Source organism: Spermophilus citellus (genome assembly GCF_964194105.1).
Source record: "Spermophilus citellus genome assembly, chromosome: 13".
Taxonomy (NCBI): domain Eukaryota; kingdom Metazoa; phylum Chordata; class Mammalia; order Rodentia; family Sciuridae; genus Spermophilus; species Spermophilus citellus.
This window is the reverse complement of record NC_138193.1, coordinates 52223869-52241308: the sequence shown is the minus strand read 5'-3', so window position 1 is coordinate 52241308 and position 17440 is coordinate 52223869. Positions and strand designations below refer to the sequence as shown.

At 42.9% G+C, this 17440-nt stretch overlaps 1 protein-coding gene across 3 annotated transcripts in view; it reads right to left on the bottom strand.

Moving 5' to 3' along the window:
- Positions 1 to 17440, bottom strand: part of SLC4A5 (solute carrier family 4 member 5) — a 128162-nt gene that overhangs the window by 13464 nt on the left and 97258 nt on the right. For all 3 annotated transcript variants that reach the window (XM_081264446.1, XM_081264444.1, XM_081264445.1), the window contains 6 exons: positions 15258 to 15316; positions 11447 to 11647; positions 7546 to 7659; positions 5865 to 6026; positions 4947 to 5125; positions 3604 to 3676 (listed from right to left, as the gene is read on the bottom strand). In XM_081264446.1, the coding sequence (XP_081120572.1) occupies positions 3604 to 3676; positions 4947 to 5125; positions 5865 to 6026; positions 7546 to 7659; positions 11447 to 11647; positions 15258 to 15316 (788 nt within the window). The remainder of the gene's footprint in view (positions 1 to 3603; positions 3677 to 4946; positions 5126 to 5864; positions 6027 to 7545; positions 7660 to 11446; positions 11648 to 15257; positions 15317 to 17440) is intronic.

Below are 17440 nucleotides of genomic sequence, written 5' to 3'. Positions count from 1 at the left end.
TTCTTGCCACTGTGAACAAAGGCTGTCCTGCCTTGCTCTGGGTTGTGGTAGAACTCTTTGGTGATCACAAAGTATGATGCTAACAAGGGCTGCTCAACTTGTAGATGCCATTTAAGAATGTTAATGAATCCAGACAAGTAAATAACTTCTATTTTAGGATAATTTATATATTTGTTTGCATACAAAGCACACTTTGGACCTACATGCTATAAACAATCCAAGACATTTGAACTAAAGGTTAAAAAAGGAAATATATGCCAGTGGCACACAGCCATAATCTCAGTGACTCAGGAGGCTGAAGCAGGAAGATTGTAAGTTTGAGGCCAGTCTCAGCAATTTAGCAAGGCCCTAAGCAATTTAGCAAGACCTGGTAAGGTAGCTTGGTGGTAAAGTGCCCTGGGTTCAATCCCCAGTACCCCCCCCCCCCCCAAAATAAAAGGAAATATGTGACCCTTCCATCATTTCATTAACACATAGTTTATAAGATTTTTGCCAAATTATGAGATAAGGTAAAAATTTTAAGGAATCACTGTCCTAATCACCCTCAAAGTGTGGAGGCAATTGAGAGAGAAATAAACACTTAAATTTAAAAACTTAGCTATCATCTGTAGCAACACAAACTCAAGTTCACTTACAATTTCCCTTTTTACTCTACTAAGTGTGAAAACAAACTGGATTAAGTCTTAAATAATTGTAGTCATCAGTGACTGATAAAAAGTTACCTCATTTTCAAGTCAAGGAAATTGTCTTGTCATTTGCAGCTTTCCCAGAAAATCTCAAATGCCTATAACATTGTAATCCTACCAGTGATAGGGCTGTGATCTAGAATTCTGTATTCATCAGCACAAATCTTCCTTGACTCTCCAGGAAAAGGCCCTTTTCAAACATTAATGAAACTAAAAAGTGGCAGAAAGTTACCTCTAGTGTCAGCTTTAGATCAACAATCATCACAGTACTACAATCATAAGGATGTCAGAACTTTCCTCTGTAATGTTAGACAGGGACCAGGAGAATAACATGGGGTCCATAAGAGAGTTTTAAGGCATCATAGGAGTTCCTCTGAGGCGGAATGCAGAAATCCTCGGTCTCAAAAAGCCATGGGAAGGTGTGAACAAAACAAAACTTCATAGCCTTGGGGTGGACTGGGAAATTTGCTCAATATGTTAAGTAATTTACATCACCCATCAAATACATGCTCACTTCCTCCTTCTGAAGCTTTGTTTGACAAGATAATGAAATATTTACAAATCAGTGATGGAAGGCCTAAAGAATATCACTGATCCTCTAACAATAAACATTATTGTCTAATATCAACACAACCATTCATTGATACAGAACGAGAGGGGGAAGGGGCAGAGAGAGAGGCTCCTAAATAGAGTCTAGGATCTCACATCTTGACGAATTATATTTTTCTTGAACAGCTACACCAAACTTCTTTTCTTAAATATAAAATGAATCCAGTGTTTAGTACTGATGTCAGTTAGTAATTATGCTTTAGTTAGTTAGCTAACAGTTTTGAAAGCCTAGCTTTATAAAAAAGTACATACCTTAATAAAATTGAATCAGAAATCCTAAATCTTATGATTAATTTGAAACTCTAGACAGGTCAGTTCTACTACAAAATTTGCCAAATAGATTAAACGTTGGGTAAATCAAGTGTATTGATCTTTTTTTTTTTTTTTTGGTACTCTTATTCTGGAAGAATACTGGTGGGTAGATTTTCAAACTCTTTTGTGCTTTGATTGAATGCAAAGATAGTATCAAAGCACTTGGAGCCATATGGAACCTTGCAAACTTTTCCTTGACTGTCAGAACAATAACATTTACTCTTTAAACAATGTATTTTACAAGGTGCATACATTTATAGAGAAATACAGTACACAGCCTGAAAGAGTTACAACATTTGGCCCAAGAATTGTAGCAAAAGGGATTTCTATTATTGCTCAAAATGTCACCCAAGAGGGAGCAATGTGACTGTACATCATTTAAAGGATGACCACACCAAAGGCTTTGGCAATGCAAATTTTATGCACAGAACTATTTTCCTTTCTCTTCTTCTTCTTCTTTTTTTTTTTTTGTTCTTTTCTTTTTTTCCTATAGGGCCGAGAATCAAGCCCAGGACTTCCTGCATGCTAGCTAGGTAAGTGCTCTACTACTGAGTTATACCCCACAGCCCTCATTTCAATTATTTTAATTATACTACGTCAGCATGTGACCTACATTAAGAAGATATACAACATTAGAACAAAAGCAATAATTTATACTAAAATCAGAGGTCAAAAGTGTGAGTGTAAAGGCCTAGAAAATGTATACACAGAATATGAGAAATGTGTTCATGAAAGAATCCATCATGTTGTAAAAGGAACAAAAGGAAGGAAACCACAGTGGAATTTTCTAACTGCTTTGTTTCTATTCAGCTATGCATCAAAAGCTCGTGTGCAATGACTGAATCAATGAACATGCTCAGCAGCTGGGGCAGCCTGCCTGGGACTGCCTGAAGTCTGAGTCTGCAAAGATAGCCGGAGGTGCTATGTGCAAAGTGTTTCTAGGAACTTTTGGCCACTAAAGTATGCTGTTTTTAGGTTAAAATTATTTTTTACACAAATGCTTGTCAGGCAGTATCAGGAATGATACGCATGATGGTTCTTTTGAGCCCTTTCCACAAAAGTCAGCATTCTCTGGCCATTTAAAATACACTCTTAAATAAACGAAACCATCTGTGTGTAACCTGTCTCCTACACAATGAAAACATTTCTTTAAAACCCCCAACCTTAAACCAATTGCTCAGGTGTGCCACTGATTCTCAAGCCAGAAATATTTTTTATACTAAATGAATCAATTAGCATCATGGTTGTCTAGTCTTTGTCTTTTAATAAGGTCAAGCCCAAAATGAGCTGTTTTAAGACATTCAGAGAGGGAAAAGAACCACAAAGATTGGAGCAATTACAGGTAACCTTAATTCAGCAATGAAAGTCTTATGTGTGCACTTATTGAGGGAAAGGGCCATTGATAGGTGACTGGCTGCAGTTGAGAGAACTGGTGGGAACACCCTAGTCCTGACTGGAAAGTGACCATTCTGGCTCAATGTCCCCCTGTTGTAGTTAGTCTCTTCCAGCTGGTCCAGTGGGACATGAGCAAGAGAATCTTCCAACTGTGTGGGAAAAAGTCACTTAGGAGCTGGACAAATTCAAATCAGAGGAGCAGAGAATAGGCCTGGAGAACAGTTTAAGAGTTCTCCCCCCAGAGGTTTAAACTTCAGAAAATGGGTGAGCAAGAAGGCCTCCAGTGAGCTTGGGTGATTCCTGATCTAAGCAGGGACAGAACTTGGCAGAATTTTCCCAAGGGACAGTGTCCTCTGGGAAGGTGAGAGTGTGGGCGGCTGTGAGAGAGCAGAGAGGATGGGTGATGATCACAGATGATACCACTTTACAGAGAACAATGACAATGGCTCTGAAATATCACTTTAGCCTACTGAAAATCCTGCCTTTTTAGGGACCGGTAGGCCAGTGATATCTGGATTGTGTAGGGACACTCCCCATGCCTAAGTCCTCTGCTCTGTCTTTTCAGGTGTGACGGGGCCCTGGCTGGGATGCAGAGCCTCACCTTCAGGACGGGAGCCAGGAAAACAGAGGTCCCTGTCAGGATGAAGACGATGATCCCAGTCACTCTTTGTTCCCTGGTGGAGAAGAGCAGAGTCAGGGGAGATCCAGAGATACCCAGTGACCATTCCCAGCCTCCTGCCTCTTTGTGGGCCCTCAAACTTGTGTCCAAGGCCATGGCTTCTGCATCAGGCTCTGCCTTTTAGCCTAAGGCCCAGCTGCCCTACACAGAGAAGACGGGATGCCCCTGAAGGAGGCCAGGGCATTTTTCAGGGGCATCAAGGAACTTGTTCAGTACAGTGCCTAATAGCTGGGTGCTTGATCCTGATGGACTTCCATTGAATCTTGGCTCTGCCATTTACTCATTGTGGGATATCAGACAAGACCATGATACCTTGAGCCAGTAGAATAGAGATAATAATGACACCTACATTGGGAGATTGTTGTAATAAAAAGTGCTGATTACCTTGCTTTTGGGTAGTAAGATCCCACTTTGGCAGGGCATGACTGATGCTGGAGAAGGGGGCCTGGCTGCCAGTGGAGGAGATGTCAGAGGTTGAGGCAGGTAGGTTTTCCTGAGTGCCCAGGCACTAGCATAGCCCAGGTTGGAGCCCTGGACTCTGGGGAAGATATCTTAGACCAGGAGCTCAGGAGACGGGAAGGGGACAGTGTCCTGTCTAGTCCTGAGCCCTACATGAGGCAGAGAAGCCTCTCTCAGGGCAGACCAGGTAGCCTACATATCCCAAGGCAGTAGGGAGAAACTTCCATTAGGAGAATGCCAGGATTTGGTGTAAGCCTCAGGGGTCCTATAGGGCAGATGTGATTCCCAGCCCAAAACAGCTTGGGGACCTGGCGTGGGGCATGACATGAGGAGCAAGGGAAAGAACATGTCAGGACCAGGTGTAGAGGATAGTAGTGGTCCCAGGAAAGCTTTCTGGAAGAATATAAAGCATTGTAAAATAGGAGACCCAGGGGCCTGGAGGGTCTTGAAGAAAAGAAAAGGGAAGGACAGGAAGAGGTTCTATCATGGCCTATGAGGTGAATCCTTGGAGTTCATGTGTGTGTAGGCATATTTGTATGTGTGCGTGCATGTGTGCGTGCATGTGCATGTGCTACTTGGAGACTATTTCTTAATAGTCTTAACTTTTTTCTTAAAAAGTACCATTTAGAAATAAATTTTCATCTCCCTTCTTCCCTCCCTTCCAATATCACTTCTGTCCCTAGTTCCTGGGCTGTCAGAGCAGGGGCCCTTTGTCCCTAGATTCCTTAATGGTAAGAAGAGCTGCCTTCCCCTTCCCTAGATGGGCCACTCCTGTTTAGGTGATCCAGGCTCTGACCTCCTCCTACCTGACTCCCAGGAACTGGGGCTGCTCCCCAGGGGCGCTGGTCTCCGTCTCCATCTTGAGGCTGTCGATGTGGGCAATGGAGATGACTGTGGCAGCCACATACCAGGGGAGCCCCGTGAAGGAGCACAGGGCCATGAGGATGCCCACCCAGAAGAGGTCCAGATGGTAGCCAGCAGCCTTCTGCACAGGTGGTAGGATGGGAGAAGCTTCTGGGAGCCTGTTTCTCCTCAGAGCAGCCATTTTGTGGAACACAGTCAAAGGCTCCCCTGCCTTCCAGAGTGCACTCTGAGGGGCTACCACTCTGAGGTGCTCTCTGTAAGAACTTTAGAGGGGTTCAGGTCTCACTTCCCTCAAAGGTGGCTTTAGTTGCCACCTTGTCTGAAAGGGTGAACCAAGTAAGGGACATAGGTAATGAAGGAGAGGGATGTTCTGGCTTGGAAAAGTCCTAGGTTTGGGTCCCCGGGGAGAGAGGTTCCACCCAGTGGCCACAGTATCTGCAGTTCCTGAATGAGATGCCCCAGCTGGGACCCTCGATTGGTCTACATTGGGGTCAAGGAGAGAGTAGCCCAAGTCTTCTTGGAACAAGAGGCATGGAGAGAGGGGAGTTTCAGGGACCAAGGAGGCTGCCTTCTGACTTCAGGCTTGTCCTCCTGTCAGCATCTGCTTAGACTCCTAAATTCACTCTCAGGAGGTATAGAGTTGGAAGGTCACTTTGGAAGAGGCAAGGGTTCTGTATGCAGGGGCCCAGCCTGGGCTTGATCCTGGTCCTCAAAATCATCCGGCCCTGCTAGAAGTCACCCCACCCCCACCCACCCTCACAACACATCAAGTGGGAACTTGTCTTCTGCTCAAAGTATTGAAAGAAGCCTTTCCCTCCTTTAATTCTTCTAACTTTGTTTCTGGCAAAGGATAGCCTTACCTTCAGCTTGTTCTCCTTCCGGTTAACAATGACAGCTGTGATCTGCTGGTCCATGAAGATCAGGATGGTCACCAGTAGGGCGGGCAGGATGCTCGCCAGGTACACCCACCACGGGTTCTTCCCAAAGGGGGCCACGAACCAGCCTCGGTCAGGCCGTGTGGGCTGAGCAGAGCAAATGAAGAGGGCCCTTTCCTCTCTCTCTTGCCAGGCGCTTGCCTGCTGGCCCCTTTCCTACCACCTCACTTTTTCCCCAACTGGGAGAACTTTTTAAGTACAATATTTTTCCCTTAAGGACATTAGGCACCTGCAACTTTAAATAGATCACAGAGGCACATAGCTATGGGAAGTGGCATGAATACAGGTGGGGTCTACAGAATTAATGGGATAATTTTCTGTGATTGCCCTAGGATTGATTGGGAAACAGAAATAAAGATCAGAAGGCAGCTGAATATGCAGTCACTAATTGCAAAAGAGGTTCTAATTGAAATGAGGTCCAAGAGGCAAGATTAAAGCATTCTGGGTTCAGTGCATGATAGAATTGTCTGTAAAACAACAAACACTGGGAGCTGGAGATGTAGCTCAGTGGTGGAACACTTGCCTACCAAACATTGAGGGCCTGGGTTCCATCCCCAATACTTCAAAACAAAATATCAACATCAACTCAGACTGATAAGGGGGACAAAGGGGTTAACTATTGCAGAAGCTGACGTTTATAATATTTTTATATTTAAAAGGAAGGGCTACTTTTATTTTGAAGAGCCAGCGTGAGTTGTATGAGATGTGCTTAAGCTACTCAGTAAAACCCTGAAATAATATCATGAACATCAAGGCCTCAAAGGCTGAGGAACATTCTAGAACCTGGACTTCCTACCTTGCTTAGATGGCAGGTGCATTTGTGAGGGAACAGGGCTTGAGCTTAGCCACAAACAAATGGCACCAACTATGGACTAATGGGTAATTTCTGAAGCAGTGGTTTTGAATTTTGAACATGTTCAGAATCACCTAAAGTGCCGGTTAAAACACAAATTGCTGGGTTCTACAAGTCTACAAGACTTTCAGATTCCATACTTCTGAGATGGGAATAAGAATATGAGAATTTTCATTTCTTTCCTTCTTCCCTTCTTCCCCTCTCTTCCTTTTTTCCTTCCTTTCTTCCTCCCTCCCTCCCTTCCTTCCTTCATTTCTCTAGGTAGGGACTCACTAGCCCAACCTAGTCTGGAATTCCTGACCTCAAGCAGTCCTCCCACCTTGGGAGTGCTGGGAGTACAGACTCACCAAGAACAAGTTCCCAGGTGACAATGTGACACTAGTCCAGGGATCACACTTTGAGAATCACTGTTACAAGGGGTCATTTTCAGTAGATTCCAGTTGGCCCAGCTTGTAGACTGTCATAGGTGAGGAAATTGGAAACCCTTACATAGAAGTCAAAAGGCTTCAGCTGGACTGGAGTGTGGATTCTAGCACCTTCCCTACTCCTTAGGGTACACAGCAAGATTTCATTCTAAATATGTCCTCACCCACCTCTCAAAGGACTGCCCCTGGGAGGCTGTGCAGAAAGTGGTAGAGTGTACACTGAGAACCTACAGGGTGACTTGGATGAGAGAAGAATGTTGAGCGTAGAGGAGGACTATAGCTCATGGGCAGGCAGGGCAATTGCCTGGATTAGGGGCAAGGGGCAAACCTTGATGACATTGGGCACGTGCAGCTTGGGGGTTTCCAGGCCAAAACAGGCATCGATTCCACAGAACATCAGGATGGAGAAAATAATGGAAAAGTCAGCCACCAGGGCACGGACCTACAGAAAAGAGAGAAGCTAGTGAGTGAAGCATCCACCTTGCTCCAGGCTGACCCAATCTGCAGATGTCAAAGAGGAGACCCCTTAAAGGCAGGACCCTGAAGTCAGCAGGCCTATGCTCAAATCCTGGTTCTTCTCCTTTCTGGCTGTGTGATCTTGGGGAAGCATACCATTGAGCCTGTTTCTTCCATTGTGAAAAGGAGATAAAGATACTACCTACCTTCAGGTGCAAGTGAGCTGTGGCATATATAGAGTGCTTGGGATGCTGGTGGTCAAAGTGGGAGCTGTTAGGATGCATGGGTGGCCCTGGCAACCCTTGCTGAAGATGTGTTCTGATATGACAGACTGGATGGGGTCAGCTGCCGGGTGGTGAGGGCAATTGTTGAACTCGGAAGGAAACCCTAGCTCTCAAAAACGTGACAGGCTGTCACACCCCTGGGCTGGGAGGGAAACTCTCACCCCTGCCCCAATTACATAGGGGACCTCTGGCTACTCTCAAACCTTCTGTCCACCAAGAGTCTCCAGCCTATTATTCTTAATTCTGAGAGACCTATTCCAGGCTAGTTCAGGATCTGACTTCCCTGCCCTTTCTGAAAGCATCCTCTGACCCCATCCCTCCCCTTATTCTATATTGGGAAGTTTCAGGGCAGAGGGTCCCCCAGTGTCTATCTGCCACCTTTTTTTACATCTCTTCAGAGAAAGCAATTTGAAGGGGCAGAGGCAGGTGAGGACACATCATACTTCCCATTCAAATTGTATTAATATAACATGTGACTGACTGAAAATTCACTTAGTGTAAAAAAGACAGTGGAGAGCAAAGTCCCTACCTTAGCTTTTCTAAACCTGACATATGTCTTGGTTTTAGTTGTTCTGGAGGTTTATTCCTTGTCAATTAATATGTTTATAGTTTCATATTTTGATTTACTAATTAAAGGCATTACTATAAAGTTTAGACTTACTTATATTACCCCTCCTTCCCTTTCTCCATTTCTAATTTCTGTTATTCATTTTAAAACTCTTTCTATGGGCTTCCTTTGTACTTTTGTGTTATGTAATTAAATATCTCATAACTCTTGCCATATCTCTCATTCTCTGTCACGTGAGGCGAGGATCACTGTACTTGAGCTTGTCACCACCTCTCTTACTTGTCCCCCTTCCACATATGATGCCTTCACTTTGATCTTTACATGTCAAAGCTGAGGAGATCATACACTGTTGTGTAGACACATCTTTTGTGTTTTATCTGTAAGTGGATTCCGAAAGGTGAAAATCAATAACATCTTTATGTTGTTAGGATCGTATCAGCATTGGTCACAGCAGAACCAAGTAGTATGCTACATTTATATTTCTTTTCCACAATTTTCCTAGCACTGAAATAAAAATGTTATCAATTAACTATGTGAATCTGCCATTTTTTTGTAGGACAAAACAGTCAAATATAGGCCATTTCATATGGTCCAATCCCATATGAAGATAGACAAAATAAACAGCTGTGAACTCCCCTTCTCCTTAATAAAAATTTACCCATCCAGTGGACAATCTCTCCTGTCACCCAGTGACATCCCTGTTCTAGCTCTCTAAAGAGAACCACTAGTTTGAATTCAGAGTTTACTTTTCCCATGAAGTCTCTATTTAGACTAAGTGTGTACATATCCCTCAACAAAACATGGCATTGCTTTGCTTGTTTTTAATTTTTACATAAAGGGTAACATGTTATTTGTAATCTTCTGCAATTTGCTTTATTTGTTCAACATTATGTTTATGATATTTTTCTTTGTGGATAGATGTAGCTGTAGTCTATATTATTTGCAGCTCAGTCTTTGCATGATTATTTTCCATTTGTTTCTTTATTTTCATGTTAATAGTTAAATTTAGATCATTTTCAGTTTTTCTCTTGGAATCAATGTTTCTGTGACTGTTCTTGTACACGCATAAGAATTTCTCTGAGGTATATACCTGGGAGTGGATGTACTGGTTTGAAGGTCCTGTCATCTCCAGCTTTATCATAGAATGCCCATTGCCCTCCAAATTGAACATACCTCTTGATACTCACATCCATCACTTTTAATCTCCAATACCTGATATTCCAAGGCTTGGAGTGCTAACCAACCTGATGAGTGTAAAATAGTGTGACCTCATTTTTCTCTGCAACACAAAATTCCAGGAGGCAAGAAAGCAGTTTTTAAGTATTTTAAGGGAAAAAATGTTGGTGGCCCTAGAACTTCATATTATGCAAATTATTTTTCATCCTGCAAATAACAGACATTCTCTGAATCAGCCACTGCTCTAACATTTTCACATAAGAAGAGATTAGGGAGATGATGTAGGTGGGAGTGGGGAGGATGTGAGGAAGCTTGTTTTTAGGATTCATTTGTGTTGCAGTTCCATGAGTTTTTACTTAGTTGTTCTTTTGCAAAGCTTCCTAATGAACCTTTTATTTAGTCTTTAGAAAATATTGGGGAAAATTCAACTATTCATATGATTATGAAATGAGTTTATTATTCATAACATTCATTTGTCATTAGTCATACTATTTATTTAAAATGGCTTTAGGAGAGCATGCATGGGATTTATGGTATGAATGAGTTGCTAAAATTCTTCCAAGCATCCCTTCCCATGGCACAGCCATTCCTCACATATGCAAGTACAGTTAATTTTTTTTTCAGTTGTAGATGGATACAATACCTGTATTTTATTATTTACTCTTTTATGTATTGCTGAGGATTGAACCCAGTGCCTTACACATGCCAGGCAAGTGCTCTATCACTGAGCTACAACCCCAGCCTGCAAGTTCAGTTTTGATTAATACATATTTTATTCCAGACAAACAGAAACTGAAATTAAAAATAGCAGTGAGCATTTATAATAGCATTAAAAATTAGGCTGGGGATATAGCTCAGTTGGTAGAATGCTTGCCTTGTGTGTACAAGGCCCTAGATTTGATCCCTAGCACCACAGAAAAAAAAAGAAGAAAGAAAGAAAGTAAAAAGGGGTCTTAAGTTGTAGCTCAGTGGTAGAGTGCTTATCTAGCATGTGTGAGGCCCTGGGTTAAATCCTCAGCACCACATAAACAAATAAAGTAAAGGTAGTGTGTCCATCTACAACTTAAAAAAATGTATTAAAAAAAATAAAAAGGTCAGTCACAGAGTGGGAAAAGATATCACAACACACACCATCATGAAAGTATTTGTATTCAGAATATAAAAAGAACTTTTGCACATCAGAAAGTAAAGAACAACCCAATAAAAACTGTGCAAGAGGATTTAAACAGAGACTTCCAAGAAGAAAGTCAAATGGCCTTATGGTCAATAAAAACATGACAAGATTTTCAATTTCATTAGTCGTCGGTGCACTGAAAAATTTTAAAAAAACACAAGTTATTATTGCACAGGAAGACTAAAGGTAAAAGTCTGAAAATATGGAATATTTGTTGCCAAAGGGCTTATCAACAAGAGATTGCAATTCTCCCTGACTCCGAAGTATGTGCTTTAACTTGAAAAAGTGCCCACAAGGTGGCCCTTTTTTCAGAGGGTACCAAGGATTGAACTCAGGGGCACTTAACCACAGAGCCACATCCCCAGTCCTATTTTGTATTTCATTTAGAGACAGGATCTCACTAAGTTGCTTAGTGCCTTGCTTTTGCTGAGGCTGGCTTTGAACTCAGGATCCTCCTGCCTCAGCTTCCTGAGCCACTGAGATTACAGGCAGGCATCACCAGCCCAGTTGATGACATTTTTCTCAATAGTTGTTTGACTATAGGTTCTTCCTAACTGCATGGTGCACTTACCTTGGTAGGAAAATAGCGGCTGAATTTGAATTTCTTCAAAGTCAAGGTCATGGAGTAAGTCCCAAAGAAAAGAATGAAGGACATAAGTGCCAGGTCTGGAATGAACTGGCAGGAGTTCCCAAGTAGGCGCCCACCATAGCTCAGACACTCCTTCTTGCTCAGCAGGGACCAGTCCAGTGCTGTGAGGTTAAGGGGATCGTACTTGGAGACCAAACATAAGAGAGAAAGGGTCAGAACCTTCCTGGCGGGTTGGCCGTGTCCTTCCCCTTGCTGTCCCAGGCAGCCCACACACCCACCACCATGATGCCTTCAGTAACAGAATGGTGTTCCAGGGGACAAAACTGTTCAAGGAGTCATAAGCAGGCAGCTCCCTGGGAGGATTGGAAGCTGACACTTGCCTTTTCATTGTGTTCTGGGGTGCACCCTATATCTTTGCTAGCAATGAGAAACTACGCAGCAGTGGTGGGAATGCCCTCCCCTTCAGTAGGCTGGACTTCTGTTGCTGTCCACCAACCATGGGTCTATTGACATCTCACACTATTCTCTCCTCTCCTTCCCTTCTGTCACTCCTTTGTCAGTCCATTCTTAGGTCATTTCAGCTATTTGTGTCCCAGATCCTAAAATTCAGGGCATGCAAAACAACGCAATTTTATATATAAATATAAATGTTATATACTTTGTATCCACGGGTTTTTCTTCTTTGAATTCAACCAACTGTGAATCAAAAATATTTTTTAAAAAATTACATCTGTACTAAACATGTACAGACTACTATTACCACCTAAATGATACAATATAACAACCATTTCCATAGCATTTACATTGTATTAGGTATTATAAGTTATCTAAAGATGATTTAAAATATCCAGGAGATGGGCATATAAATATTATACCATTTTATATAAAGCATTTGAGCATCTATGGATTTTTAAAAATATTTTCTTAGTTGTCAATGGACTTTATTTTATTTATTTATATGTGGTGCTGAGGATTGAACCCAGCACCTCACACATGCTAGGCAAGCACTCTACCACTGAGCCACAAACCCAGCCCCAGCATCTATAGATTTTGATATCTTTGGGTGATCCTGGAGTTAAACCTCTGTGAATACTGAAGAATATCTGTATTTATGTATTCCTAAGAGTAGTAAAAGAAGGAAGAAAATGTATTATATAAATATAATACAATTTAATATATTTTAAAAATTGTTGTTAGATCTTTATTTTATTTATTTGTTTATATGTGGTGCTGAAGATAGGACCCAGTACTTACACATGCCAGGCAAATGTGCTACGGCTGAGCCACAGCCCCAATTTAATACACATTTTTAAAAGTTAATGTGTAAGGGCTCGGGATACAGCTCAGTTGGTAGAGTGCTTACCTTGCATGCATAAGGCCCTGAGTTCAATCCCCAGCACCACAAACAAAACAAAACCTAAAAACAAAAACTAAAAAGTTAATGTGTAAATATTTAGAAACCTTACATAATGAAGTAAACAGATGCTTACAACTAGCTATAAGGGACGTTTGTATTAAGACAAGTGTAATAGAGCATTACAATAAGGTCCCTAATGAATCATGCCTTCCTTCATCCACACTCATGCACGGTGTGGCATTGATGGTCCTCCTATCAAAGGGGAAGTCTGTTTTCTCACTCCTTTGAATATGGGCTGGTCTTTGACCTGCTTAGACCAACAGAGTGAGGGAGGAAGTGACTTGGAGGCAATGAAAGGAGCCTGCAGGTTCTGCCTTCATACTCCTGGAAACCTGATAACAAAATGCTGTGACAAACTCAAGACTGAGAAAACCACATGGAGAGACAGGTAGAGCCATTCGGTTCCACCTGTGACAAGTCCCTACCAGGCTTGCCAGCTTGAAAGACCACAAAACTGAGTTCAGGTGAAATCAGTGAACTAGCCAGTCATCCCACAGAATTATGAGAATTATAATTGCTGCTTCTATTGCTTTAATCCACTTTATTTTTTGTGTGTGTGTATGTGGTATGTGTGAGCCATACTCCCGGCCCTTTTTATTTTTTGAGACGGGATCTCACTACATTTTCCACAATGGCCTCAAACTTACGATCCTCCTGCCTCAACCTCAAGATTTGCTAATGACACGTAAGTGAGGAGGTCTGGTGTGGGACTGTCCCATGCTGTCTTGCATTTTGGGACCCCATCTACTGAATGTCAGCCATATCTCTCAATCACCACGTATAATTTAAAATGCTCCCTGCAAATATTGTTCCTCTACTGCCCCACAGGTCTGTCCCAGTTTTCTTTTCCAGTTTGCCTCTTGAGATTTCCCCAGCCAATCTTCCATTCTCATATTAGCTGAACTAGTCCACTCGTTGTTTCCTGCACAGGTTTTGTGCTTTTCTTCCTTGACCCTCTGTCTTTGATGTTCCCTTTGCCTGGAATGTTCTTCTCTCTACTGAATCAACCTTCTCCCAACCTTAAACATTCCACTTTGTCTTTTTATAAAAATCATATGGGCTTATTAATTTCTAAATTTTTTTGCAGATACATGGATATGAATATGTTTCCATGGACTATAAATATATTTATAACACATTCCACTTTCTCCATGAGGCTTTCTCTGGTCTCTTCAGCTAGTTTTCTTTCCTGCCACCAGAGTTGGAAGAACATATATGGCCTAGATTTGCCTAGATTTGATGCATGGCATGCCCTGCTCATGCCTCCCATAACTCTTTTTTTTTAATATTTATTTTTTAGGTGTAGATGGACACAACACAATGCCTTTATTTTTTATGTGGTGCTGAGGATCAAAGCCGGGTCCAGCCCGTGCCAGGCAAGCGCTCCACTGCTGAGCCACAATCCCAGCCCCTGCCTCCCATAACTATTCATGTGCATCTTCACAAGCACATCAAAAGGAAGTTGGAAGGCAGGGACCAACTTTATTTATGTCTTCTTTATTTACTCTTTTTTTTTTTTTTTTTGCAATGCTGGCATTTGAAGCCAGGGCCTCTCATGTGTCAGGCAAGTGCTCTACCACTGAACTCCACCCCCAGCCCCACATTGATTTCTTAGTGCACATAGCATCTTGCACACAATAGGAATTGAGAAATAGGCACTGACTGATTCTTTTCTTTCTCTCTCAAGACCTGGGATTTGGAAAACCTTCGGTTAAATTATCAACTGGAATTGTCTGAGCAGAGTCACCAACTGCCTGTGCAGGGTAACTTAAGAAGCAACCTAAAAGCATCCACTTCTCTCCCAAGGCCTATGAAGGCTACCTTTCACCTGGATTTGAGCTTCCCACCATTAGACCCACTTAGGCTGGGACATTGGCTCCTGAAGGCCACCACCCCTCATTATTGGGAAAGGTAGGCCAGACCTAGAGGTCCCAGGGACAAAGGAGGTCAAAGGACAGGTCAGATTCATTAGGGAGGGGGAGCACTACTAAACTTTCTGGGACTAGAGAATTGTTGGGTGGGAACTAGTGGTCCAAGGTAGAAAGGGAAGGAAAATCAAGAAAGATGAAAGGGAAACTTTGTTTCCAGTTGTGTGTGCAGCCCTATTACCATCCTCACTGCTACCTCCCCTTCATTTGTAGGTATATATCATATTTATGCATTGCATGCAATAGAAGGAGGCATGATTTAAGATGGGATGCTTACAGTACGTAAGCATCTTAAAATAAAAGTACACATTTGCAAAGCTCTGCGGGTGCCCCTGGGCCTCTGTGAGTCTGGGTTGCCATGAGTTGGTCTCAGTTTCCCAACTCTCTTCTCACTACCCCCACCCACAAAACAGCACCTGACCTTCTGACCTAAGAGGAGGGGACTTACCAGAGAAGCATTGAGGTTTGGTGCTGGCGAGGCTGAGGCATTGAACACAGTTGTATTCACTGTAGATGAGCAAGGACATGGGGAAGGTCAGAGGCTTTGGGATGGGGAATCTGCAACCCCCATGAAGCTCCCACCCTTTCTCCTTTCACTCCAGTTTCTTAGAGCCAAATTGGTTCCCATCATGAGGACAGCTCATCATATCTGGCCCCTCTTCACCTTCCTTGTTTTGCCTCTCTTGCCCCTGTCTTTAGGGATGGGTTGGTGGGAGGGAGCCTGGGCCAGAACTCAGACATAAGGCTGGGCCAGCTGTTGTAGGACATCTCCTGCCTGACAATAAACAGCTGGTTTTGAAAAAACTGAAATAAAGAATCTGACGCTAAGACAAGTTGGTGAATAATGTGCCTTGTGAATCTCTACTTGCCACTGGACCCATTTGTGTGCTGTTAGACTTAACATTTTTAAAGGATTAACTACATGCTTTGCACTATGCCAAACCCATATATATATATACTCATTTAAGTTCCCAAATCTCCATAAAGTATCCCCATTTTACAGATGAGGTAACTGAGGCCCAGAGAGGTTAACCTGCCTATTGCCCAAGGTCACAGAGCTCATACTTGGAGCCATGATCCCATCCCAGGCAGGCTGGCTCAGAGCATATAAACCTCCCAGTTCGGTACAGCAAGCTTTGCCACCCCCGCCCCCCACCAACACTTCCCTTCTCTCCTGCCCCTTTCCAGATGTACTTTTTTTTTTAAGGTCAGCTGGGCCTGTTTGAACTTATTGGCTTTGATAGTCTCTTCTCTAATCTGCCCCTTTAATAGAAGACAAGGAAAATATAACCTCGGTGTAGGACCTGAAGAAGAATCAGGAACCCAAAGGTTCTGTTTTTATTTGTTCCCACTGTGTCTCTTGCCGGGCACTTCCCTTCCCTGGCCTCAGTGTCCCTTTAAGTGGAGCACCTATGGGTCCCTTCAGTTCCTGAGGAAAGCTGGAGGAAACATAATCTGCCTCCTCTCATTTCCATGTGGACTTTTCCACTCTCCCTTCTCTCTGTTGGGCCTCCCTTGCTCCTTCCTGTGGGGGGCTCCCCAGGGTTGGTGGCTACTCATGACAAAGGCAGGCTTCGGAGGACCACTGCTTGCCCTCTCTCTTCCTCCTGAACTGCAGGGGTGGAAGTGAAGGCCAGGCCTGCCTCACTCTCCTCCTCCAAGCAAAGGCAGACTAAGCAGTTCCCCTGTGGCAGGTGTGGGGAGATCAAGGAACCCTAGCCAGTTTGCTGGCAAAAAGCCTGAGAGGCTCTGCAAGCCCCATTTGGCCCCTGCTGACTGACTATCCACATTTGGTTAGGAACTCAGAGAAAAGAGCTTAATCTTGAAGCTTCTCCCAACCACTAACAAGCTGTCCACAGGGTTGGATAGACTACAGGGCCCTGCTAAGGTGCTCACTTCTGGGGCAGCTGGACTGGGTTGCTGGCAAACTCGGTCTTGCTCAGTTTGTAGAACATTACTAGGAGTTCTATAAACCCAGTGGTTTGCTCAGATTGTTCTGACAAAAATGTTACTTATTAGAAATCAAGGACATCTGTTGCCTTTCCTCACATTGTTGACCAAAAGAACATGATGCACAATTAACATTATGGACAGAGAAGCTGGCCAAGAAGCTGCCTCTAGGCGACCCACTGACATGCTAGAGAATTCCCTGTTAGTGCTTAAACCTGGGGAGGTCAAACATTTTCCACCACCCAGTGTTTTCAGGCCAGACATCCTCCTGATGTCTTCCTTAGGCTTATCAATTATTTTATATCAAGAACTTTATAGAGTTTATCTGAAAGCTACTCAAGATGAAGATGGAAGAAACATAACATGGAAAATTCCAGAAAGGGTCCAAAAATATTGTAAAATTCTAGTGTGCAAAAAGTGGTACTCACTTGGGATTGAAAGCAGCCAAATCAGTGTTTGCAGCATCCATAAACAGAATACAAATCAGTTACAATGGAAACAAAATTAAATATAAAAAGAAAGTGCCCCCGAACAAGCGCTTAGGAAGAGTGACAAAGAATGAGAGTATGCCATAGTTAAGCTGTTTTTTTTTTTCTTTTCAGTAAACCTAAGAATATGGAACAATTAGTAATTAGATGACTCATGAACTGGAAAGAAACCACAGTTAGTTCCCCACTCCCT